This window comes from Rhagoletis pomonella, unplaced genomic scaffold, assembly GCF_013731165.1.
Source record: "Rhagoletis pomonella isolate Grant_MI unplaced genomic scaffold, Rhpom_1.0 Rhpom_scaffold_00001, whole genome shotgun sequence".
In the NCBI taxonomy this organism is placed as follows: Eukaryota; Metazoa; Arthropoda; class Insecta; order Diptera; family Tephritidae; genus Rhagoletis; species Rhagoletis pomonella.
The window spans coordinates 2,353,511-2,376,306 of NW_023458555.1; the positions used below are offsets into that span (position 1 = coordinate 2,353,511).

Below are 22,796 nucleotides of genomic sequence, written 5' to 3' on the forward strand. Positions count from 1 at the left end.
AAACAATGGAAAAATAGCCAAAACTGGTCAAAATGTCGTGTCCCTATTAATTGTCACATGGCTGTATGTATGTACTTTGAATACACAGTGATCGCAATTTCGATGATTTCACGAAAATCGGGCTACGATTATATTAAAAAAATATTACTGCTAGGCGTGACCATTGATCCCCCACCATAAAAAAAAATTTTGGCGGCTCTTTTAATCCGCAATACTGCAGTCTGTCAGTGTACAATTTTAATCGGATCTATTGCGATGTGAATCCTGATTAACGTTGTCATCTATGTATCATTTGCTCTTATCTCGTATAATAAGAGCACTCATATTAAAAGAAAGATAAAAATCATTATGTAACTATTTTATTACATAGATAGAAAAAAATAAAACATAACAAATAAAGAAAGTACATTTTATTTTCTTTAAACAACCTTCATAATCTAATTGTTCTCAGAAACAAGCTTAAAAAAAACTTCTTGCATACATCAGGGACATAGACTTAAAAAAATATTGTTGTGTGTAAACCTATACTCATCGCTCACTTTTAACTAAAAAAAAAGACTAAAAAAGACTAAGCTTGTAGTACTTTAAGCATACTCCTCCGCACAGCGTACATGCTTAAAAAACACTTAAACATTATCATCATAGTTAGAAGCAGAAAAGCGAAACAAATTCAAACGATTACTTATGAATTCTGATTTGGTAGCTGACTCCAACCGACCGTTTATGAATTTTAGAATTTATACAATTTGGCAACAAGGAATTATATAGCTTTTCGTTTTTGCATTTGCATTTTCTTTAACATTGGCATTGGCGAGGTTTATTGAAATTTATCAGTGAGACCCCGTGCTTTAATAGCGAAGTCGCTAAGATGCTTTTGTAGCAGACGTTTGTTTACCTTCTCCCTGCAACGAAATGCAATTCATATAAGATGACTTTACTTTATTTTATTATTATTATTATTTTACCTTATAACCTGAGCGACGAATTTCGATTTCTCAGCTTCGTCGACAAGCTGTGTAGGAAAGTTAGGTACCTGCATCACTGACTTTAGCCAAGCAACCAATTCAGCTGGATATTTTTTGTTGATCGACATGAAAATATCGGCGAATTTCTCCACTTGTTGGCGCGGAGTAATACAACCTACACACAGAACCGCCGTGCGGAGGATCTCCTCGCCTGCATTCAATACCGCCTGTGTCATGCCTGTATAATTTCGCGATTGCAGTACAAAATGTGAAAGGAACTGCACACTGGTCCGAATAGGCCCATTCTCGGGCAAAGTCATCGCTTTTAATGCATAATATATTAGTTTATCATAAGCAATGGCCTTATCATCGAGCGCTTGTGGCAACTTTTTAATGATTTGCATAAGGCAAGCGTAGAACATTTCTATAGTGTCGGCGATATTTGAGAAAGCGTTTTCCGGCGTTGACTGTAGATAAAAAAATAAATGTATACACCTTAAACAATATTTTTTATATTGAAATTTCATAGCAGCAGAAGCAATTTAGAAAATCACCGCGAAAAAGATTTGATATTTCTCGCTCTTTTTCTTCACGCTGCATTAATTTTGAGATTGAATTATACAATACCGCGACGATATGTACATATAAGGATTAAACTTAGATTGAGACTATTACTCGGACTGAGATTAAGAAAAGACTGTTAACTCCCTTCTACTGGGTAGTTAAATTCATTTGATGTCAAACCAATAAAATAGTCCCAATCAGAAGTCTTTAACTTTTAAAAAATTTTTGCAGTAGAAAGCATACAAAAAAATTAATCGAGAGAAGTTTTATTTCTGTAGTTACAATTTTGTTATTGCTATTTATGTAACTCACCTCGAACAACTTAAAACTGTGAAGTACAAATTCTACCATAAGTTGTTGCATCAGAGACTTGCACCCCTCGTCCTTGTAAAAGATGACAATGGCCTATTTCAAAATTCAAAACAAAAACCGCTTATTTAATTTATACGTTTTATAATGAAATATTAAAACTTGTAACCGTTTTCGATATCTCCAGTGTGGGTGCACAGCAGCGAGTTTGGAAAATAGCTACAATAAAGCAACAGAGGTCTTGCAACATGGGTCGAAAACTAGATTTGAGATTGACTATTGCATGTTGCAAGGCAGTACAAGCAGTCTATATAGAGAAAGCATTAACATTTTAAATTAATCAATCAACACGCTTCTTTTAGTATTGTAATCCGTACCTCAAGGACGTCTAATTCTTCCACCCAGAGCTCAGCAATTTGTCGAAATATTGGCATTGTTTTCTGCATCACAATTAGTACAGGCTGCACATTTTCCAGATCTTCAATTTGATCATCTTCATCTAAGTCTGTATTCAACGAGGAAAATAATGTTGATATCATGTTCAGGCGAAATATTGTACGAACGCGTGCTGCAGGCGTTCTCTTTAAATTCAAAAAGGAGGGCACTTTAACATATTTACATCAAATTTATAATCCTTGCATTCTTACGCTTTCACTCTGGCAAATTGCTTGTAGCTCCTCAAAGCAAGGGCTCACTATGATGTCTAAATAGTTTGGTATATTAGCAGCTGGAAGTAAGCTCATTAGTTTACCGATGCTGTACATTAAACGCACACAATCAGAATTTTTCATTTGACCCGAAGCTAATGACGATTGGCAAGCATTTAAGAGTGGTTCAGCATATGGTTTCATTTGCAGTTGACACACACAGCAAAGCTCTTTAAGTCCCAACGTGGCCTGGGCAGACATGTTAGAATTTAAACCACGAACCAACAACTCAATAGCGGGCGGTATATATGTCGGATTCTCTTTTAACCACTGACAATATGAACCAACAGTTTCTAGAGCGGTGCCAAGTAGCTTTTCGTTCATTTTACTGTAAGGAATTTCTGAGAGAACACGCATCAACTTCGGTATCTGTTTTGATTCTTCGGCACCGAAATGCTCGGCTACCGATTGAAAAGAGTATATGCAAGCTTCCAGTTTTGTCCACTTTGTAGGAGTTGTTTGCAATTCGGCTATAGTCTCATCAAGTACATTCGCTAGTATGTCGAGTATATACTCATGTAAAACGTCATAACAATACATCTAAATAATAGGATATATACATTATGGACAAAGTAAACATACGACAATATTTACGTTACCATTAGAAAAATCAACAACACTTACAAACGTATCCGATATGTCTTGACGGTAACAACGAAAACTTTCCAAGTCATCTGAGGTCCATTTGTCAATAGAATTCTCATCCGGTTGTTCCGATTTTCGTACCAATATGCGTGTGAGATGCGCATACAATGGTTTTATATACTCCCAACACTTTACTCGCTCCTCTTCATTGTGCATAGCAAAAACCTCATCTTGTAGTAAATACCAAAAACCCATAGCCATGCTACTGCACGACTCCTCGACTGGATAAATCCCCGGTTTATCGGTGCATTGTAAAATTTCATTAACAAGTCGTCCATATAGGCCCGAAAGTTCCGGATCTGTTGTAGTTATTCCCCTCAGCAACAACTGTGAATGCCTTTCCACGGCAGACACAAATAGTGTGTAAATATTGACTACAATGTCTTCGTTGTTATTATCACGCTTCCATTCTATTTTAGTGATATCGCAAAGCGAATCCAAAAACATTTTAATAAGTATAAATGCTGTTTTCGGATATGCGTGACAATCTGGCTGAATAATTACACTAAGTAATGTTTTCAGGCACGTCTCGGCTAACTCGTTTTCATCGGCAGACATGCATCCGTCTCCATTCGGATCCTGTACACAGGGCCAGTAACATTTGTTAGTGACTTTAAGCAAAATAGCTGTAATATTCTGACAATTCTCAATGGAGAAACCTATATTCCTATAAACGGGGATAGTAAAGCAAAGCCCAATTTTCGTAGATATAAGTCGTTTACTTACTTCACCCAAGTGCCAACACATTTAACAGCACGGGTCATATTGCTGAAACATTCGCTATCCCATTCACGCTCAAGTTGCATATTTAGATAAGCTTCAGTGGTTTCCATTACTAATGGAGCACGTTTGGCTACTTCAGCTCGTAAAGTCGTCCTTTTAACTGAAGTGAAAATTGCTTGCATCTGTGCGATAATCAATTGCTGAAAATTAATATGACTCAAATTGTTATTGAAATAACACACACCTCTTCTGGGATAGCCTGTAGAACTTCTAACATTATCCATAATTGCATTTCTTTGTTAACGTTTGGTATATGCTGATTCTGAAATGTATTTATTACATCCTCTATGGCGGTTGACCACTCCGCGAGCATATGTACTATAAATGCACTGAGCTGCAATATTCTTTTATCAGCATATGAATACATCCGATTTTTAACGTTTACTTACAGCAATGCACAGCCGATTAAGGACTAATTTTGGACCACACGCGAATTGAATGATTTTCTCTAAAATTTTTTGCTTCAGTTCTTCGTGATTTTCGGCTGGGACCTCATGCCAGTACTTCATAAGTTTGGAGTGTAACGTTACGGCGCCAAAGAACTGCACCTCTTGACTCTATACTTAACGTTCATTTCAGTGTCTCTTAGGAGTAATAAATTAATCCAATAACTTTACCTTGCCGAGTTCCATTAGCTGCCATGAAAATTGCCACGCCTGTGGACTGCTTTGAGCTTTCGTCAGCCATTCGTGCGTTATGGCCTGCTGTTGGGAAGTTGAGCGGTAAAATACAACCACTGCCTCTTCCAAACGTGAAATGTCTATTGGCTCCATAATGGGTCTGATCCAATACTCTTATAGAGATGCAGCTTTGCTTCAGGAAAAACTTCTTGCACTGAAATGGTGCACCTGTAAGCCAGATGGCTCTTCTAATAAATGATAATAGTTTTCCTCTCTACTTGCTACGGCCACCAAGAAGAAATTTTGTTTCTGAATACAATTCTTATTTACAAAAAAGATGTATCTGAGTTGGATAAAAAACGACGTTCCTCAAACACCCAGATAGAATTTATTGACACAATCGAGCCTAAAGTGTTCCCAATTTCGGCCAGACAACGTTCACAATAAAACTTTACATAATAGGAGTTGCCATCCAATAGTAATTAAGATAGGTGAAATAATAGTTCTGTTCGCCAAAGAACGTAAATGTACAAAGAACGTAAACACGCCATTTTTTACACTGGTTTTGTTTAAAATAATGATCACTTTTTATCCACAGACGCCAACAATCGGCACTTGTTGACAAACACTTGGCACTTACAAACACTTTTTATTATTGATAAGGACACTTTCACAATAAGGCACATCAGTATCTTACACATTCACTAAATATTTTATAGTTTGCACCTCCATTTATGTATTTTCTAAATTAAAATACATTTTTTTAATCACTTGTGCAAAATAATCACCGACATTCACATTTGCCGCTTTTCTTCTGTTTTGCTGGCATTTTCTGAATTCGAGGCGAAAATCAAAAATCTGCCGCGGACAAAGTTAAAAGGGAGACGAACTCCTCATCTCAACCTTTCAGATACGGTCAAAACCGTCGCGGCCCATTTTCAAAGTAACGAGTTGTCGCTTCTTATACATTTACGTTCTTTGGCGTCCATAAGAATACAAATGGAATAAAAAAAATGTATATTATGCATTTTAAGTTAGTTTGTATTCTACGATTCCGAAAGATATTTTAATTCTCTATCTTTTTATGTATCAACTATTGCAAAAAGTTAAGTAATATCGAAGATATTGGTCAAAATAAAAAGCTCACGCCCGCATTGAACTGTATAGCAGGCTTTATAGAGTTCTGCCGGGGTTGGGCATGCCTGGTTTAGAAAAATTCGATAGTGGCTGAAAAATGAAACCATCGATACTATATATCGATAGCCCTATCGATAGTTCTCCATCACTAATTGTCGTCGTCAGTGCAATTTGTGTGACACCTTGGTGAAAATTTTATTCTGATTTAATTTACAAAATAACTGCAATAAATTATGTAAAATTGCCTTAAAATAGATGCTGCAGCTGAAGAACAAGTTATAGCAGTGAATATTTTACAGGGTGTATAGCTAAAGCTGCTGCAAAATATTCATCATTAGTTGGCTTTTTGTTTTGGTTTGAATAAGAGAAAAAGGTGCAGCAATGTCCTCGTCGGCCATATATGTGCTTGATGTCAAAGGTAAAGTTTTGATCTCCCGCAACTATCGTGGCGATACCATAGATATGGCAGCTATTGACAAGTTCATGCCACTGCTAATGGAACGAGAAGAGGAGGGTCTTATAACTCCAATATTGCAGACGGCTGATAAGTAAGTAAACCAATTGTAAACCTAATTTTTGAGGTTAATCTAACACAATTATTATTTTATCATTCAGCACATTTGCGTATATAAAGACGAACAATCTCTATATTGTTTCAACAACTCCCCGAAACAAAAATGTTAACATAGCATTAGTGTTTGTTTTTCTACATAAAATTGCACAAGTGTTCGTGGAGTATTTTAAAGAGTTGGAAGAGGAATCCATTCGCGACAATTTTGTTATTATATACGAACTACTTGATGAGTTGATTGATTTCGGCTATCCGCAGACGACGGATTCCAAAATTTTGCAGGAGTATATTACACAGGAAGGTCATAAGCTCGAACTCCAACCCCGCCCACCTCTTGCAGTTACCAATGCAGTTTCTTGGCGTTCTGAAGGCATTAAATATCGTAAGAACGAAGTATTTCTTGATGTAATTGAATCGGTAAATCTATTGGCAAACGCCAATGGAAATGTGCTGCGCAGTGAAATTGTTGGCGCCATAAAAATGCGTGTTTACTTGTCTGGCATGCCAGAATTACGATTGGGATTGAATGATAAAGTATTATTCGAGAGCACAGGACGGGGAAAATCTAAGTCAGTAGAATTGGAAGATGTCAAATTTCATCAATGCGTGCGTCTATCTCGTTTCGAGAACGACCGAACCATTTCGTTCATACCGCCAGATGGAGAGTTTGAACTGATGTCCTATCGACTTAACACTCACGTAAGAATTTAGGGAATTTTTCGGAAAGGGTAATCTTTTTATTCTTGCTAAAATATTTGAACAGGTAAAGCCTTTGATTTGGATTGAATCGGTCATTGAACGACATGTGCACTCCCGTGTTGAGTACATGATAAAAGCCAAGTCGCAATTCAAGCGTCGCTCAACTGCAAACAACGTCGAAATAGTCATTCCCGTGCCTGCAGATGCAGACTCTCCTAAATTTAAAACAACAATAGGCAGTTGCAAATATGCCCCCGAGCAAAATGCTATCATATGGACTATTAAATCATTTCCTGGTGGAAAAGAGTACTTAATGCGCGCACATTTTGGTCTCCCAAGTGTTGAAAGTGAAGACAACAATGAGGGAAAACCACCGATTCAGGTTCGCTTCGAGATTCCTTATTTTACTACATCAGGCATACAAGTTCGTTATTTGAAAATCATCGAGAAAAGCGGCTACCAAGCGCTGCCCTGGGTGAGGTACATAACTCAAAATGGCGACTATCAATTGCGCACCAATTAAGAAAATCAGCAAAAGAAATGTGTACTCTGCACACCCTAAAATTTTTACAGTTAATGATTATTATTAAATTTTACAGAATATTTTTCTCATTTTATTTTGTCAATGTATTAGCTGACAATATTTGAGTAACAAATTCATTTCTTTTTACTTGGCTATAATCGCTATTGAAACAAACTCTTTCATTCCTGGTAATAATGACCCATTCGCAGATATGAACAAGCACTTTGTTTAAATCATAATTGATTTTGCAATTTATTCAGTTTACCTAATTAAAGTGGCAATTGATGTATTAGATGACAGCCGATGTATTTAATGATTTATATAGTTTTATTTTTTACCCCATAACAAGAAAACCTTCAAAGTTTTAAAAAATACGATGCAAATTATATTGGTATATATTAATAAACAGTTACAAACACAATTACTCTATATTCCTTTGCTACATGAACCCCCTGCAAATACCTAAATTGTACATATATCGCTAGCATGGAGTGAAAAGTTAAGTATACTTTTTTTTTTAAGTTACACGAAGGCAGCTACGACAAAAAGAAATATTAATTACACATTACATTCGATTCCAACTTTATGAGTTCTATCCGTTTATATTCAGTTAATCGCAAATCCAAAGAAATTTTTGAAAATTCTATAATGCTGGATTTCCGCTCGGCATTAAATGGCAAAAATTACAAATGACAAAGTCGGGCATTAAAAACTAATCGTGTTATTACATTAAAAAAATAGTCATTGGGCCTCCGCACACTGGACTGCTCGGTCCGCCTAAAACCGGTTTTGTGTGGATAAGAGGGGAAGGGAGTTCGAGTTTACCTCGCTCATTTCAGTCCGCGAAAATCGCGGATTGACGGTGGACTGACACGCACACATAGGCAACATGTTTTCTATTTCGTTTTGTTTGCATGTGCCACATGCACTAAGCCAATCATGCGTAGTTCATGTATACAAAACTGAAACCTGTTTTCGGCCGACTGCCCAGTCCAGTGTGCGTTCGAGTGGTGGACTGCTCAGTCCGACTGAGCAGGCTAGTGTGCTCAGGCCCAATAAGATCATTTCCACATGGCATTGTTTTTAAATGACATAAATTTTTTGTCATTTCAATGCCTAGCGGAAATTCAGCATAATGAATAGAAGTATACAATATTTTTCATTAAAGGAATTGTTTTTTTTTCTGTACAATTTTTTAAATCATGACTTGATCCAGTTTCACTCTAAGCAAGCGTGTATGTACATATTTTAGCAAATATGCAGTCAGTTTTGAATAGTTTCCTTAAAATTAATAAATGCACTTTTACTGAGTCCCATAAGTTGTGCCAAAGCCTTTGTTATATCGGAATGACCCGGCATGCTGTAAGCCGCATATATGTACATGCATTTAAGCCTTAAAGCTTTTCACTGGGTAGTGATTCTTATGTTTATTGATGTGTCCTTCTAATTCCCTCATTTGTTCTTCCAAATGTGCAGGCATTTCACAATAAACACCTTCAAACATTTCTTTCCAATTTGGTTTAGGTTTCTTCTCAGAAACGCCGATTTGTTTTAAAACTTGTTTGCGGACTCCCTTTACAAATTCTTGTTCTTCGGCCTCGTTGAACCAGCCTTTTCGAACCATGTAGCTCTTCAATTTGGAAATAGGATGATTTACGGAATTCCAAACTTCAATTTCATCCGCTGCTCTATAAGCTGTACTGTCATCTGATGTAGAATGGTGGCCGATGCTATACAATAAGATATATGATTAATTTATGTAAATGAACAATGAAGGTGGTGCGAACCGATAAGCCATAGCCTCAAAAACCACAGGCTTGTTTTCGCGAAGAACATATTCACGGGCCAACTTCGTTGCGTTGTACACAGCGAATACGTCTGTCCCATCTACACGAATAGTTGCCATGCCATACCCGTAACCACGGGAAGCTATACCGTCGCCGTTATATTGTTCGTGTGATGGAGTGGAAATGGCAAATCCATTGTTTCGACTGAAATTAAGAAATTTTAGTTACATTTTGTTTTACTAAAAAGCGCTATGATGCAATACCAAAACAAAATAACTGGACATTCAAGAGTTGCCGCGAAGTTAAATGCCGCATGAGCATCTCCTTCGGAGGCAGCTCCTTCTCCAAAGTAACAAACAACGCAAGCATCATTTTTGGGTCTCAACTTCATCGCATATGCGGCACCCACCGCCTGCGGCATCTGCGTCGCTGTTGAATAAGAAATATGTAAAACATCAATAGATTGAGTTTAAGTCTTAACGCATACATAAAGGGCTAGAGATGGTTACAAAGTTCATTTCTTTACTGCCATAATGAACTGGCATTTGCTTTCCACGCCCGACATCGTCACAGTTACCATAGCACTGATCAATGAATTGATCGATGCGGAAACCACGCCAAACTAGTACACCGGCTTCACGGTATTGCCCATAGATCAAATCTCTCATTTCTAATGCGGCTGCACTGCCAATGTGAGATGCCTCCTCACCAAAATTTGTCATATAAAATGAAATACGCCCCTGGCGCTGTGATTCATACAGAATTTTGTCCAAAGTGTTCAACAAAACCATGTCATTGAACATCTTCTGTACGACTTCTTTGCTTAGTTTGGGATCTTGAGATTCATTTGCAATGTGACCATCACTGTCCATGACGCGATAAATTGGCACAGGCTCATAGTCAGTGTGCAAAATCAACTTTAATTCTGATATGAATGGCGCTTTAGCTCCTGGAAACTGAGCTTGGTCATCAGCGTGCACGGTGCCACTACACCTAAACCGATTTGCTTGAGTCAAAACCTGCTGGTGAAAATGAAATTTCTTACCACTAGCGACCTTGAGACAACAGACAGTTTGACTTACCACTCGAGGAATCTGTTGCTGACTTCTAGGACTGAAAGCACGGGTAACATATTTTAAGGAGTTGCGAATAAAGGACATGGCAGAGGATTTTCTGTTTTAAAATAAAAAAAGGAAGAAAATACCAAACGAAACGAAACACATATGAACCAGTGATCGGACTTCTACCACGTTGTGGTAGATCTGCCACTTTTTTGAGCATCTACCACATCTACCACACAAGGTCTGAAATCTACCACATATTCGAGTTTTTGCTCGAGATAATTTTCTTAATTTTAAGAGCAAAAATTGTCCAACACTAAAAACTAACAACAGGCAGAATGGGAGAATAAAATAAACCGTAAAATAGTAAATTTTTTCAATATTCAATTTTTCGACGAGAAACGTGGTTTTATTGTGTTAAATTTCAAAATATATGATTAATAAAAAAGAATTAACAGCGAAAATGTTAAAAAATGGCGATTTTTGTGAAAGTAGCAGATTTCAGTGCATCTAAAGTTTCTAAAGCGTTGTTTACTTTTACTTGAGAATTGTCAAAATCGGCAAATCCCAAGAAGCGGTTTCTGGAAAGTGCCACATTTGTTCGCTACATCGTGATGTGATAAAAAGAAAAGCTGGCAGCACTCCCTAAGTTTGCAGAAATCTTTCAAAATATGTTCGAAAAATATCTTGATATGGAAGGAACTGCTTAAAGCGAAGCGCACATTAGCGCGATTCCATCGTTGCGAATTCGGCTGTTAACTTCGAATCCGCAAACGTGCGCACACTAGAGCGATTTTTTCGCGTCGATTTCCGATGTACAATTCACTCAATTTTCCCTTTATTTCGTGTATTTTCGCACTCGGCGTGCCCAAATCGTACAAAATACTATTATTACGAACGTTTTTATTAGTTTTTGTACATTACACGTTTTTTTTTTCTTTGCCTTTATTGCTGTGACACCTTTCTTCTTCTTCTTTGACGCCTTCAAAACGCTGCAAGCCGCGTTTCGAACGCGTCAATAGAGAGGAACATCGAATGTTCGAAAAATTCGCAGCGACGGAACCGTGCAAGTGTGCGCTAGCGCATTAAAATGTATGGGTAGCATTGTTGTAATTTTTGGGCTTGCGGATTCGCAACGACAGAATCGCGCCAATGTGCGCTTCGCTTAACACTGTCAAGAAAAAAAAAAATTGCCAAAACTCAACGCAATTTTTAGCAACTTCAATCTTGCACTTTATTATACTAAAATAAATATTTTTAGATTCTAATAAAAATGTTTGCAATTCAGGTGAAACCTTGCAGAATTTTTTTAATTTTTCTACAAAGTTTAATCCAAAACCTGAGATCTGCCACATTTTTTTGAAATCTACCACATTTTTTTCCAGATTCTACCACACAATTTTTATTTCAAGTCCGATAACTGATATGAACAAAATAGTAAACGCAGAATACACAGTAATAAACTTTTTTGAGTAAAAATAAAAATACAAGGCTTGGTCATTGAATGTTAAATGTATGTAAATAGTATTTTGCACTGTTTAGTATGTGGAGTGGTCTAAGGGCCCTGTCACACGGCCAGTATTTATTGACGTGATCCAAGTATTGCGATATTTATTGACGGTGTAGCATGCAGTATTGATGGATCGTGAATCATATCGCAAAATTTCTAAAAATTTTGAAGTCTGGATCGCGAATTGCAATACCGTCAATAAATATTGAACGTGTAGCACTTTCAAAACGCGATCCATCGATTTCGTCAGTACATTTTTTACTCTCATAATGCGAACATCGAAAACGTATTCGCTCTGCCTTCGCTCTCGGGGCTTAAAATCTTTCAAAACAAATTGAACGAATTTTAATTGACATTGGAAATTATGCATTTTCTGTAAATTATACGTACACAAGTAATTTTTAGCAAAAAAAACCCGACTTAAAAAAAAATATATATATCTATATATTTCATGATCCAATGATCGGATCTATACCAAATTAGTATGGGACCACCTCTGAGACACTACCTTTCCGCAAAAAGAATTATTGAAATCGGTTGACGTGGTGCAAAGTTATGCGGTAACATACATAAAAAAAAAAAAACAAACAAAAAAATATTCCGACGAACTGATAACCTCCTCCTTTTTTGGAAGTCGGTTAAAAATAAAAATGTTTCCTTGTGTCATAATAAGCGTTCAGCACAAAAATTATGCAAATACTGACACGATAAATATTGAACATGCAGCATTCGTGCGCTATCCATCAATCCATCAATATGCATCGCGATCCAAATATCGCGATAATTACTGACCGTGTGACAGGGCCCTAAGTATATTCCGAGATCTTACAGGGTATTTATGTATGTTTTCAGAAATTTTTGAGTATTTACAAATGGATGGATTTCTTACGGAGGCTCAATTTTGGGCCGGCGTTCTTATTTTGATGCGAAATTATCACACAGTTAATAGGAAAATTTTTGCCTGTATAATACATAAAGTGCTTAGAGTGAATAATGAAATTGAAAAATGTTTCGAAAGGGATGATTGTCGGTTGCATGATATATGGAAATTTCGGAACAATGTGGAGAATGTGCACGAAACCACGGAAGCTGATATGGAATCTGTTCTCCATAAAATCGGAGAATCTGATTACACCCGTGAAGATTGCGATGGATTTCTAATACTTTTTAAATTCTTGACAAAGAAGTTGCACAAGAATATCGAGGCTGTAGGAAAAATAGGTAAATGAATTACTATTGTGAGGTTAAAACCGTATTAAGTTTTTCAAATTATTTTGACTAGATCTTGTAAAAAAAATATACACCTGTAAGTTTCACTGTGATCATCTAGACGATTTTTCCGTTTACTGGGCCAATGGCGAATTGTCATTCAATGCAGTCACTGATGGTGGCGTACTGGGCAAGAGCAAAGGATGGATTGACTTCGTTTTGAAACCAAAACTGTTAAAGTGGTGCACCAATCCAAGTACGCTTCTGTTTGGAGAGAGAAGTAAGCACACCAAATCCCTGCAGTTAGTTGACATGGAGGAATACAACGAGCTGTACAAGATGCTCAAGTCTAAATACGCTGAAAAAGCATTTAATGTAAGAAACTTAGATTTAAACCAAATACATTTGGTTTGCACGTATCTACATAAAACAAAGTTTGAAAAACTCAATATCCACATTCCTAGTGCTGGAACACCGCAAAAGAATCTACCGACCCTATGAAATTCATATACGAGGATTTGGCGATAGCTGCTTATTTAATTACCTTATGGCGCCGCGTTGGTTCACCAATTGGGTTTGCCGATTTGGGTTGCGGCAACGGCTTATTAGTATATTTGCTAAGCGAAGAAGGGTTTAATGGCTATGGATATGATGTACGTGCACGCAAAATTTGGTCCTATTATTCAGCATCGACGCGATTAATTGAGGAGACAATTGAACCACATAAATTTAAGTTGCCAGAAGATGTAGACTGGTTAATTGGAAATCATTCCGATGAACTTTCCCCATGGCTGCCCGTTTTGGCCGCCACCAGCGGTTTTCAAATGCGTTACTTTCTTCTGCCCTGTTGCGCATATGAGCTGTCTGGCATAAAGTTTCAACGGCGGAATACGAGTACCAGCGTATATCAAGATTTTTACGCCTACTTGCAAACTATTTCACAAAGTTGTGGGTATGATACATGGAAAGATCGTTTGAAAATTCCAAGTACAAAGCGCCTGGCACTCATAGGAATTGATCGTACTTGCTCACAAAATGATTATGAAAGAAGGCTTGAGGAGATAGAAGCGTTTGTGAAAGAAGAGCGAATAAAATATGGCAATTGCACATCGAATGCGGACGTGAAGTTACGTAACAGACATGAAGCAGTGCGAAATTGTACCCAAATCGAAAAGAATATTATAGATTCATTAGTTTTAAAAATATTTCATCAACTCTTGTCTGCTGCTAGCAATATACCCACAGATAAAGATGAAAATAAATGGCGGACAGGCATCCGTCTGCGTATGTATGAAATTGTCAAAAATCTAGAGAGGACCGATCTGCAAAACATCAAAGCCGAATGTGGTGGTATTAAAACTTTGCTGCGGAATAAACATGAAATATTTGAGTTTTTAGGGGAAGATTTTATAGGAATACGGAAACCACTTGTCCAAACACCAAATTCTAAGGCTAAACAAACGGTCAAAAAGCGTGTCTGCTTCTTTCATCTGCATCATCCTGATGGCTGTCCCCTATCATCTGAGCATTGCACGTTTATACATTAACCATTATACGTAATTCCAAATAAGAAACTACATTATCTTTGTATTTCATTAAGATTTTAATAGAAGGTTTAATTCCTCGCCTACTATATACATAAATCATGTACATACATACATATATACGTCAAGAAAAGACTTATGCATTTATAAATGGTATATAGCAATTACTTTTATATTTTCTCAAACTCTTTTGATAAAATCGCCTCAAGTCGCTAGCGTTGTTGATATCATACGATTCTAAATTTTTAATTAGTGAATTTGATACCGTACTTTGATTTTACGTTTGTATTATCATTACGAACCCTAACCGCCAAAAAGACGTAAGCGACATTTTTTTTTTTTATACAGAAATAAATCTATACATTCTAGGCATGGTACAATAATTACAGGTATCGTCTTCCCAGAGAGCGCATATTCCGATCTGCCTTATTTGAAAAACATTGTTGACCACACAAAGGTTTACTGCTACGTATACCATATATGTACACGTATTTTTTTAAACAAAGCTTCTTGCAGAGGACTTAATTAATTTGCAAATGCCGAAAGAAAACATTTGCTTTTTAAATAAACTCAAAATTTGTATGGCTCACTTCATTTCAAACGTTTTTTATTTTGTTTTGAAAAATTATAGAAATTACATTGAGCGAAAGCAAAAAGCAAAGCCAAATAAAAGTAAAAGAATCAACATTGAACTGCGTCAAAATGAAAATAAGGGAGCACGAATTTCGATGTGAAGCAAAACTCTCTGGGAAGACAATACCTGTAATTAGTGTACCATGCCATCTAGGAACATTTCTCCATCAAAAAGAAAAATGTCGCTTACGTCTTTTTGGCGGTTAGGGCTCGATTACGTCTACGACCTAATCGTAAAATACCAAGTAACTAAATTTAAATAATAACATTTTATTAGCAAGTACTGGATATATCCTTATTTGCCCTCAGGTTTCCTTTTTAAAACTTGCATTGATCGTCCTTGTGCACGAATATTAACGTGAGCTGTCTGAGCTATTACTGCGCCGGCGTCGACGAATAGGTGATCGTGATCGGCGCCGAGGCGAACGCCTGCCGCGGGGAGGCGAACGCCTTCCGCGATTATTAAATCGGTTAAACATCGGCGGTGAGCGCCAGCGACCAGCTGGACGTCGCATTGTGAGTGAAGGGCGCCTAACAGGAGGACGAATTTTTAGTGCTTGTACCGGCGATACAGTAACCTCTTGACCGTCAATTTGCCCGCCATCCATCTGTTTCATAGCCGTCTCACATTCTTCCGGCGTAGCATACTCCACATATGCCATGCCACGTCCGAAAGAAGGATGATAGCGGTCCGTCGGGAATTCAACATTTTTAACCTCACCAAAGCAACTGAAAATTTCGATGACATGTTCCTTGGTTACGTTGCGGGTTAATCGACCAACATGAATACGCGTCGGCTTTGGAGTGGCCGATCGCGAGCGGGTCCGATCTCGTCGCTTGGCCGGCGGACTGCGTTCACCGGAGCTGCGAACACGGCGACGTGGAGATCGTGACCCCGAGCGTGAGCGGGAACGGCGATCGCGTTCTTTTGAACGTTCGCGCTTGGCAGCTGCGCCATCTCCTCCACCACCGCCACCTCCACCTGCACCACCTCTATCGTTTGATGTACGTCGTGCACGATCCCGATCTTTGGAACGCGAGCGTGTCCGCGATCGCCGTCGATCGCGTTCATTTCGCTCTCTGTCTCTATCACGATCGCGCTCATTGCGTTCACGGTCGCGTTCCCGATCCTTGGAACGAGACTTGTCCTTGCGAATCTTGCTCGTGGCACGGGGCGATTTAGAGCGACGCGGAGAGCGCGAACCACTCTTACGAGCTGCATTTGAGTTTCCCCCACCACCACGACGTCGGTTGTTAACGCCGCGTTCAGAATCGCTTGATGATGACGAAGAAGAAGAGGATGAACCACTGGAACTAGAAGAGCTAGAGCGTGATCCCGATCCCGAGCTACTTCGAGAAGAGCTGCTGTCTGACGAACTGTGGGTAAATATGAAATAACGTTACAAAAAAAAATATTTGGATATTTTTATACGGAGACGCACCTGCCGCTGCTATCGCTGCTGGATGACGCTGAACCGCGTCTTCTGCGGTCACGCTCTCGACCACGATTCGAATTCGACGAGGAGCTAACTTTTGGCTTCACATCTTTCGTCGACGATTCTTTGCCATCCTTCCCATCTTTTTCCGCCTCGGCAGATGGCGAACGCTCATGAGCCCTGGATTAAATACACATTATCAATCGGCTGCTGTTATTTACAAACGCTTGTAATAAGATTAATTTTACTTACATATTTTAGTATCTTCAGATGATTTTGTTTTTATTAATTAGTTCGATTATTTAAAGGAGTGCGGTGTAGGCGAAAATTTTCAGTAAAATGGCCACAAATACGCGTTTATTTTCCGTTTTTGGTAGCCGACATGAGTGGAAGTGAGACAACTATTATTTTGATTTCGAACACGTGGGATGGCATTGCCAGGTAATATTTTGTTTGTCGAAATTCAGTAGGGGCCTTCACACCCACTTAGGTACTTTGGCATAACAGTGGCTACACACGACGAACATTGTGCGCGCACCGCTCGGCTTGTGGTGCAAGTTCGTCGTTTGTTAGGCGGTTCACGAGCATGCTCGCAAAAAGTAAAAAAAAAGGATGCTCGTCGTTTGTAGCGTGGCTAAGTGCAGAATACGGCCCGTTAAGCTAGAACAAAACGAAAAGCGGGCGTGGTCAAAGAACCTAAATCTATAAGCAGAGACAACACGTTATAATTGTAACGAGTGGAAACATCAGGAGCGTGCTTTCTCTTTTTCCCAAATACGTTCTTTGACGTGGTCCACCTGTTTCTTAAATTTAATGGTATACAAATTTTTTTGGTGCAAACTTATATTTTTAGGATATGGAGTAGCGAAGGGGGAATTTTCGAAAATTTAAAATGGCTATATTTCGAAAAATTCCTGAGCGAGCTTGAAAAGTTTGGTATCCTTGGAAAGGTAAATAAAATCCATATATGTAATATGTCCAAATGCCGCTTAGCTGAATCAGCTGAAAACAAGGGCATATAAAAAGGTGGCAGCCCTATTAAAAAAAAAATAAACCCTACTTTCCTTCTGTTGGTCAAGCCAATATTTGAAAATCAGGCGAACGGTGTAAATATCATAATTTTAAAATCAGGTGGCAACCCTATTAAAAAAATATAACCTTTCTGCACATCTAGAGGCCCAAGCCCCTTCCTTTGACATCTCATTTTTGAAAGCGAATGAGCGGTGCAAATCTTATGCAACTAACAAAATTTCATAGAATAGTATCTCTAGCCACACCCTGCTATGGAGCTTCAGGTTAAGTTTATGTAACACTCGCAGCATTACTGTACAGTTGCACTCGACAGTAAATGCAGTAGTGCTTGATGTTTTATTAAAGCAAAGGGCTCATTCACTATTTGCAGTAGTCCACCTTTGACAGTATTTGAAAGCTCTGAGGAAGTGAAGTGAAGTATAGCGAAATTGGCAAATGTTTTGATTGCCCTTTCGAAACCGTTTATGCAGCCTAATACGCACCAATAAGGGTGATGATAAATGCGTTGAGGTGGATGAGTGTAAAGCAAAGAATATCGAGGTCTTATATTCAATACCCTCTATCTGCACACTTTTCATTAAAATGAGATTCTGATATAAAATTCCACCTAAAACTTAACTGTCATCGGTGATATTAATGCTGACCATGTATCACGCTTGACAGAAGAATTTACTATTGAATGGCAAAGTCAGAACTAACATCAGTGATGTCAGGTACGTTCCAGACGGTTTCTTATTAGATTTCCGTTTCCCTTTTTTTCTTCGTTTTTTTTTCATTTTGCTTTAAACTATGGTAAATTTCGTCGAAGTGTGGCGGAACGGAAAAATCTGTGGTGGTGCATTTCGTCGACGAATGTTGTATTTGCTCGACCGCAACTCAATAATTTTTGGCGACAATTAGTTCACACTGAAAATGCGCCTTCTCATTCATATATGTTCTCTGGTTGAGCTTTGAACTAACTTTAACGGGCCATAGATGTTACAACTAGAAAATATTGGGTGACCCTAATGATTATTCATAATTGATAGCAAGCGACTGAAGCCAGTGCTGGTTAATTTCAACGGATGTGTTGAAATAAGTTGCTGGTTTGGTGAAATCAAACGCCCGAGTTTTGTTATGGAAGCGAACATCGCAAACAAATCACGTTCCTCTTCTTTTTTTCTATATTCTATGGAATTACTACTCTATGAAATCAGCTGTTTCTCGCGATGTTTGTACGCTGAATTGGTCTCTTGCTGCTCTCCTAAAATGTCGATGCATATATGTATATTACATACATATGTATATGTGTGTATGACCCCCCATGTATACTAAAAAATTTTCAACATTTATTAGCAAATACAAGAAATTTTTCCGAACTCTCAACAGACGTATTTGAGACGCAGGTGTAACTGGAACATAGTGTAGTGATTTAATTTCATCCTGTAAATTGGAAAAAATATATAATAAAAAAGCATCTAAAATATTTAAAACCGATTTATTTCACGGTTCTATTTCGCATTAATTTCAGTAAGAAATGTTAAAATATAAAAACTGATGCTTATTTGGTCATTCCCAGACCGATAAGTATGTATGTATTATGTGAAAAAATCAAGCAAAGTGTTAGTGTGGCGTATAAAAACGAATATATACAAATGAACATACATTACATACATATGTACATACATATATTATATGTAGACACGATTAACGAAAAAACTGGAAAAACAACTCCTACAACAAAAAAATGTGTAATCGCGTTATTGAATGAAATTTTTCATTAGGTGTTAGACAGATTGAAAATAAATACTTGAAATATTTTAAGGAAGTATATATTAAATGTACATTTTTAAGTGAATGTTCATATGCACAAGTATACATACATATGTATATCAACGTACACACATTACGACATAAAATCAAAAGTATGTACATATCATGTGCGGAAAATCTCTAGTTCTGAACTGGTGCGCTTCTAGTACATTTAGATCCAATACCGGTTCGCGACGAATCTCTTTTGCATGCAAACAACTGGCGAATTTAACATTGCGTTTTCCTAGGAACTGGTCCTAAATTCAATAGTTCCGAACCAGCTCTGTAAAATCGACAGACGAAAGAAAAAAGTATCATGACTTCAATTTTTTAAATTATTTTCCCTTTTTCGATGGTTCCGAACTAGTTCTAACTTCGACAGATACGATCTAGTTTGTTCTGCATTCCTTTTTCCATAGTTTCGAATCAGTTCGAAATTCGTTACCTTAGATATATGTAGATTTCTAATGGAAAAAGTGAAATAAAATAATTTTTTAAGAGTACCACATTTCGCTGATTTTCGACTGGGGGGATCCAGATACTATCGGACTGGTTCGCTTTTGGCGATAAAGATCTAGTATGGAGCTAGAAATTTGATTCACCAGTCCGCGGTTTCCCTGCAGGGTACATACATACGTGTGTATAAGAAAGGGAGTGCACAGTGCAGCAACATATCAACGCAGACAGCTGTACGCATGTGTGGGTATGGGTAAATAGACATTTATTCGTACTAGAGGGCTGCATAAATGGTTTGCTTATTTCACTATATGTACTTCACTTCACTTCCTCAGAGCTTTCACTACTACTGCAAATAGCAAATCAAAACTTTGCTGTAATAAAACGTCAAGCACTACTGCATTTATTGTCGAGTGTAACTACTGTCCAGTAATAGTGCAGTAAAATTCTATTCATGCAAAATTGCAACAACTTACCCCTATCTATATATATAATATGCGCAGGGATTTCAAAAAATCATAATTTTTCAAGTTTTTTTTCTCTGTTTTAAATAAAACTCTATTAGAAGATATACCACCAATTGCCTACACACTGAGTCAGCTGGGGTCGTTGGATCGAATCCCACTGAAAGAAGTCTGATGAGGAAATGTGGTGATTTCCGAAATAGCTATCACTTCTACCATTTTCATAAACTGTTGTTGCTTTTCCACTATAGTTTTTCATTAAAAAATGGCCTCATGCGCAATAAAAATTGTTGAATATAATTGTTATGAGGCCATAAAATAAAAAAAAACTAAAAACAAAATTTCATGGATTCGACCATGATAAAAATATTTATAAGGTACATTCGCTGAGAGCCAACTTTAGGAATTTCGACGTTTGCCAGCATTTTGAAAATTTCTCTCGCCGTCATTTCGCATTTGTTTGTTTTTATTTTCACACAAACCAAAGAAATATATTTCTGTCGAAACAACAAAATTTGAATATACATACATATGTAAATAAATAAATGGAAGCAATTGTCTGTAATGGACTTCTGCCCGCATGTTAAGGCGAAGCTTTTGGCTTGCATTTGAAGATATTTTACCTTAAAGGCACTTTTGCAAAGAACTATCTTGTGCTTACATTGGGTCAGGTGGTGTGGCAAAAAATGAGTCGAGCATACATAGGGGCGCTTTGGCAAATCCGTTTTCATAACACCACAAACCTCGATCCATTCTTTCTGTATATACGATAGTTGCGGGAACTTGAAGATCTTTATGTGGGCAGCCGTTAAAGCAGCAACTAATTTTTCGTTTCCAATTTTTTTAGTTTTTTCAACTTCTGAATAAATAAATATTTATTTATTTAATAATTTCATTATACATATATATATATATTAGTATTATTTCGAGGGAGTAAACTCAAAATGCTAGCAAACGTCACAAAACTCCAATGGCGGGACGAATTGGGCGAGCGGTTTTACCTTAAATATTTTTATCATGGATTTGACGCTTTAGAAATGTCCGAATTTTTTTCCACACAAGTCTGATCACCATAATTATACGGCATAATATTTTTTGTGATAGTCATCATGATAAAAACATAACAAAGTAAAACCATTGAGAGGCAGTCTGACGTTTGCCAGCAATATAATTTAAAAATTCAAAACTCAAACTCACACACACATTCTCTGTCTCTAAGAATTTGTAAATTTTTTAACTTCCCTCTAAGTTTATGCTTCCATAGTGCTTTCATAGACGATAAGCCACTTTTTAACTATTCGTTTGTTCATATGTCCTCTAAAAAGGATCCAAATTAAAGCAACATCCTAATATCTATAATAATATCTAATGAAACACTGCATATAATGCCAAATTTTTTTGCGGTAAGGTAATTTAAGGTATTTTAAATTAGTACACACTTAGCCATGCTAATACGATGAATTAAGTAAATTTACCTTGCGTGTTGTTATTTTTTAATGCATAAAAAATTCCTTTAAAAAATAATAAAATTTCCAAAGCGATAACTTGTTAAGGTGGCAGTAATACTCGAGCAATTTACGAAAAGTATAAACGTCATAAGCAAATTTCAATATGAAACTACTTTTTTTTTGTATCGTCATGGCCGACGAATTGAGATAATGAATTTACCTTGTAATGCTTTTATCATGTTTGCACCATTCTTTCGAATTTCAGAAATGAGAGGCCAAATAAATACCTTAGCCTGGAGATAAGCGATAAAGGTTTTTTTTTTTAATTAAGAACTTTTTCCATCGGCATAGCTTGATTTGAAATTTGATGGAATTAAAAACCTGCACTATGAGAGAGCTCCCTTCACTCAGAAACGACTGCACGCTTTTAGATAATATATGGCACTCGGATCAGCTATAGGTCTGAAACATTTTTGAATATTTTTTAGGTTTTTTGTAATTCAAGGCTGGGTGTTTTAACGCCATGCGGGTTCAGTAGTTGTTCTTAACTTTTGATTCTTTGATAGAGAAAAGCTTATTTATAAGATAAAGTACTTTATAAATATGTACATATGTTTTTAATTAAAATAATCAGCCTTATCATGAGTTTCATTTTCCACGAACAGGTTCACTTTTCACTTTTTGTTTACATGTATTTACTAAGGGTGGATGACAAATTTTCGGATGAATTTTATTCGGGCGGAACTCAGGATAAAGCTTAGTATCCAGCTCTTAAGAAAAGCAAAAACTCCATATAAAATGACGTACAAGAAATGGCTAAGAAATTTTCTTGAGTCAAATTTCCTTAAGGCAGTGCGCAGTTCTTCAGAAATTTAGTACGCTTTCTACTACGGTTTTCTAAA

The 22,796-nt window shown here is 37.2% G+C and overlaps 6 protein-coding genes across 12 annotated transcripts in view; 3 read left to right on the top strand and 3 right to left on the bottom strand.

Annotated features, from left to right (window-relative positions):
• Positions 1 to 343: 343 nt before the first annotated feature.
• On the bottom strand, positions 344 to 5,008 carry LOC118736182 (importin-13). The gene is made up of 11 exons (XM_036466277.1): positions 4,591 to 5,008; positions 4,363 to 4,530; positions 4,158 to 4,307; positions 3,917 to 4,095; positions 3,170 to 3,857; positions 2,486 to 3,085; positions 2,216 to 2,419; positions 2,008 to 2,145; positions 1,842 to 1,934; positions 966 to 1,432; positions 344 to 902 (listed from the first exon to the last, which is right to left on the bottom strand). The coding sequence occupies exons 1-11, from the start codon at positions 4,744 to 4,746 to the stop codon at positions 818 to 820; spliced, it is 2,928 nt and encodes a 975-aa protein (XP_036322170.1). The 5' UTR covers positions 4,747 to 5,008; the 3' UTR covers positions 344 to 817.
• Positions 5,009 to 5,867: 859 nt separating this feature from the next.
• On the top strand, positions 5,868 to 7,941 carry LOC118736203 (AP-1 complex subunit mu-1). The gene is made up of 3 exons (XM_036466292.1): positions 5,868 to 6,278; positions 6,346 to 7,000; positions 7,065 to 7,941. The coding sequence occupies exons 1-3, from the start codon at positions 6,112 to 6,114 to the stop codon at positions 7,521 to 7,523; spliced, it is 1,281 nt and encodes a 426-aa protein (XP_036322185.1). The 5' UTR covers positions 5,868 to 6,111; the 3' UTR covers positions 7,524 to 7,941.
• On the bottom strand, positions 7,631 to 10,551 carry LOC118736190 (2-oxoisovalerate dehydrogenase subunit alpha, mitochondrial). 2 transcript variants are annotated; one of them, XM_036466283.1, is made up of 5 exons: positions 10,393 to 10,551; positions 9,798 to 10,332; positions 9,574 to 9,739; positions 9,311 to 9,514; positions 7,631 to 9,253 (listed from the first exon to the last, which is right to left on the bottom strand). In XM_036466283.1, the coding sequence occupies exons 1-5, from the start codon at positions 10,468 to 10,470 to the stop codon at positions 8,911 to 8,913; spliced, it is 1,326 nt and encodes a 441-aa protein (XP_036322176.1). In that variant the 5' UTR covers positions 10,471 to 10,551; the 3' UTR covers positions 7,631 to 8,910. The 2 variants fall into 2 exon arrangements, with proteins under 2 accessions (XP_036322176.1, XP_036322180.1); XM_036466287.1 differs by having other exon boundaries at positions 8,911 to 9,253; positions 9,798 to 10,329; positions 10,393 to 10,544.
• A 2,158-nt stretch (positions 10,552 to 12,709) lies between these two features.
• On the top strand, positions 12,710 to 15,228 carry LOC118736211 (probable tRNA (uracil-O(2)-)-methyltransferase). Its single transcript, XM_036466302.1, has 3 exons — positions 12,710 to 13,102; positions 13,164 to 13,465; positions 13,555 to 15,228. The coding sequence occupies exons 1-3, from the start codon at positions 12,724 to 12,726 to the stop codon at positions 14,635 to 14,637; spliced, it is 1,764 nt and encodes a 587-aa protein (XP_036322195.1). The 5' UTR covers positions 12,710 to 12,723; the 3' UTR covers positions 14,638 to 15,228.
• Positions 15,229 to 15,517: 289 nt separating this feature from the next.
• On the bottom strand, positions 15,518 to 16,974 carry LOC118736219 (RNA-binding protein with serine-rich domain 1-B; the record flags this gene model as incomplete). Its single annotated transcript, XM_036466308.1, is given in 3 exon segments — positions 15,518 to 16,644; positions 16,710 to 16,883; positions 16,956 to 16,974. Coding segments are annotated over 3 exon segments (1,200 nt in total). The 3' UTR covers positions 15,518 to 15,620.
• A 2,057-nt stretch (positions 16,975 to 19,031) lies between these two features.
• LOC118736224 (protein no-on-transient A-like) overlaps positions 19,032 to 22,796 on the top strand; it is an 89,718-nt gene continuing 85,953 nt past the window's right edge. The window contains exon 1 of one of the 6 annotated variants that reach the window (XM_036466336.1): positions 19,032 to 19,305. The gene's annotated coding sequence lies outside the window, so the exon portion shown is untranslated. Of the gene's footprint in view, positions 19,310 to 22,796 lie in introns of all 6 variants that reach the window. The other 5 variants (XM_036466358.1, XM_036466331.1, XM_036466315.1 and 2 more) reach the window with 5 other exon arrangements.

What these genes read in the sequence shown, in the direction of transcription:
- LOC118736182 (XM_036466277.1), bottom strand. Translation starts at nt 4,746, where the DNA reads ATGGAGCCAATAGACATTTCACGTTTGGAAGAGGCAGTGGTTGTATTT. An exon ending in AGCTAATGGAACTCGGCAAG is followed by an intron (nt 4,531 to 4,590) that starts GTAAAGTTATTG and finishes CGTTAAGTATAG; the next exon opens with AGTCAAGAGGTGCAGTTCTT. An exon ending in AAGACATATCGGATACGTTT is followed by an intron (nt 3,086 to 3,169) that starts GTAAGTGTTGTT and finishes CCTATTATTTAG; the next exon opens with ATGTATTGTTATGACGTTTT.
- LOC118736203 (XM_036466292.1), top strand. Translation starts at nt 6,112, where the DNA reads ATGTCCTCGTCGGCCATATATGTGCTTGATGTCAAAGGTAAAGTTTTG. An exon ending in ATATTGCAGACGGCTGATAA is followed by an intron (nt 6,279 to 6,345) that starts GTAAGTAAACCA and finishes TTTATCATTCAG; the next exon opens with CACATTTGCGTATATAAAGA. An exon ending in CCTATCGACTTAACACTCAC is followed by an intron (nt 7,001 to 7,064) that starts GTAAGAATTTAG and finishes ATATTTGAACAG; the next exon opens with GTAAAGCCTTTGATTTGGAT.
- LOC118736190 (XM_036466283.1), bottom strand. Translation starts at nt 10,470, where the DNA reads ATGTCCTTTATTCGCAACTCCTTAAAATATGTTACCCGTGCTTTCAGT. An exon ending in AACCATCTCTAGCCCTTTAT is followed by an intron (nt 9,740 to 9,797) that starts GTATGCGTTAAG and finishes CTTATTCAACAG; the next exon opens with CGACGCAGATGCCGCAGGCG. An exon ending in TGTCCAGTTATTTTGTTTTG is followed by an intron (nt 9,515 to 9,573) that starts GTATTGCATCAT and finishes TCTTAATTTCAG; the next exon opens with TCGAAACAATGGATTTGCCA.
- LOC118736211 (XM_036466302.1), top strand. Translation starts at nt 12,724, where the DNA reads ATGTTTTCAGAAATTTTTGAGTATTTACAAATGGATGGATTTCTTACG. An exon ending in CGAGGCTGTAGGAAAAATAG is followed by an intron (nt 13,103 to 13,163) that starts GTAAATGAATTA and finishes TATTTTGACTAG; the next exon opens with ATCTTGTAAAAAAAATATAC. An exon ending in ACGCTGAAAAAGCATTTAAT is followed by an intron (nt 13,466 to 13,554) that starts GTAAGAAACTTA and finishes CCACATTCCTAG; the next exon opens with TGCTGGAACACCGCAAAAGA.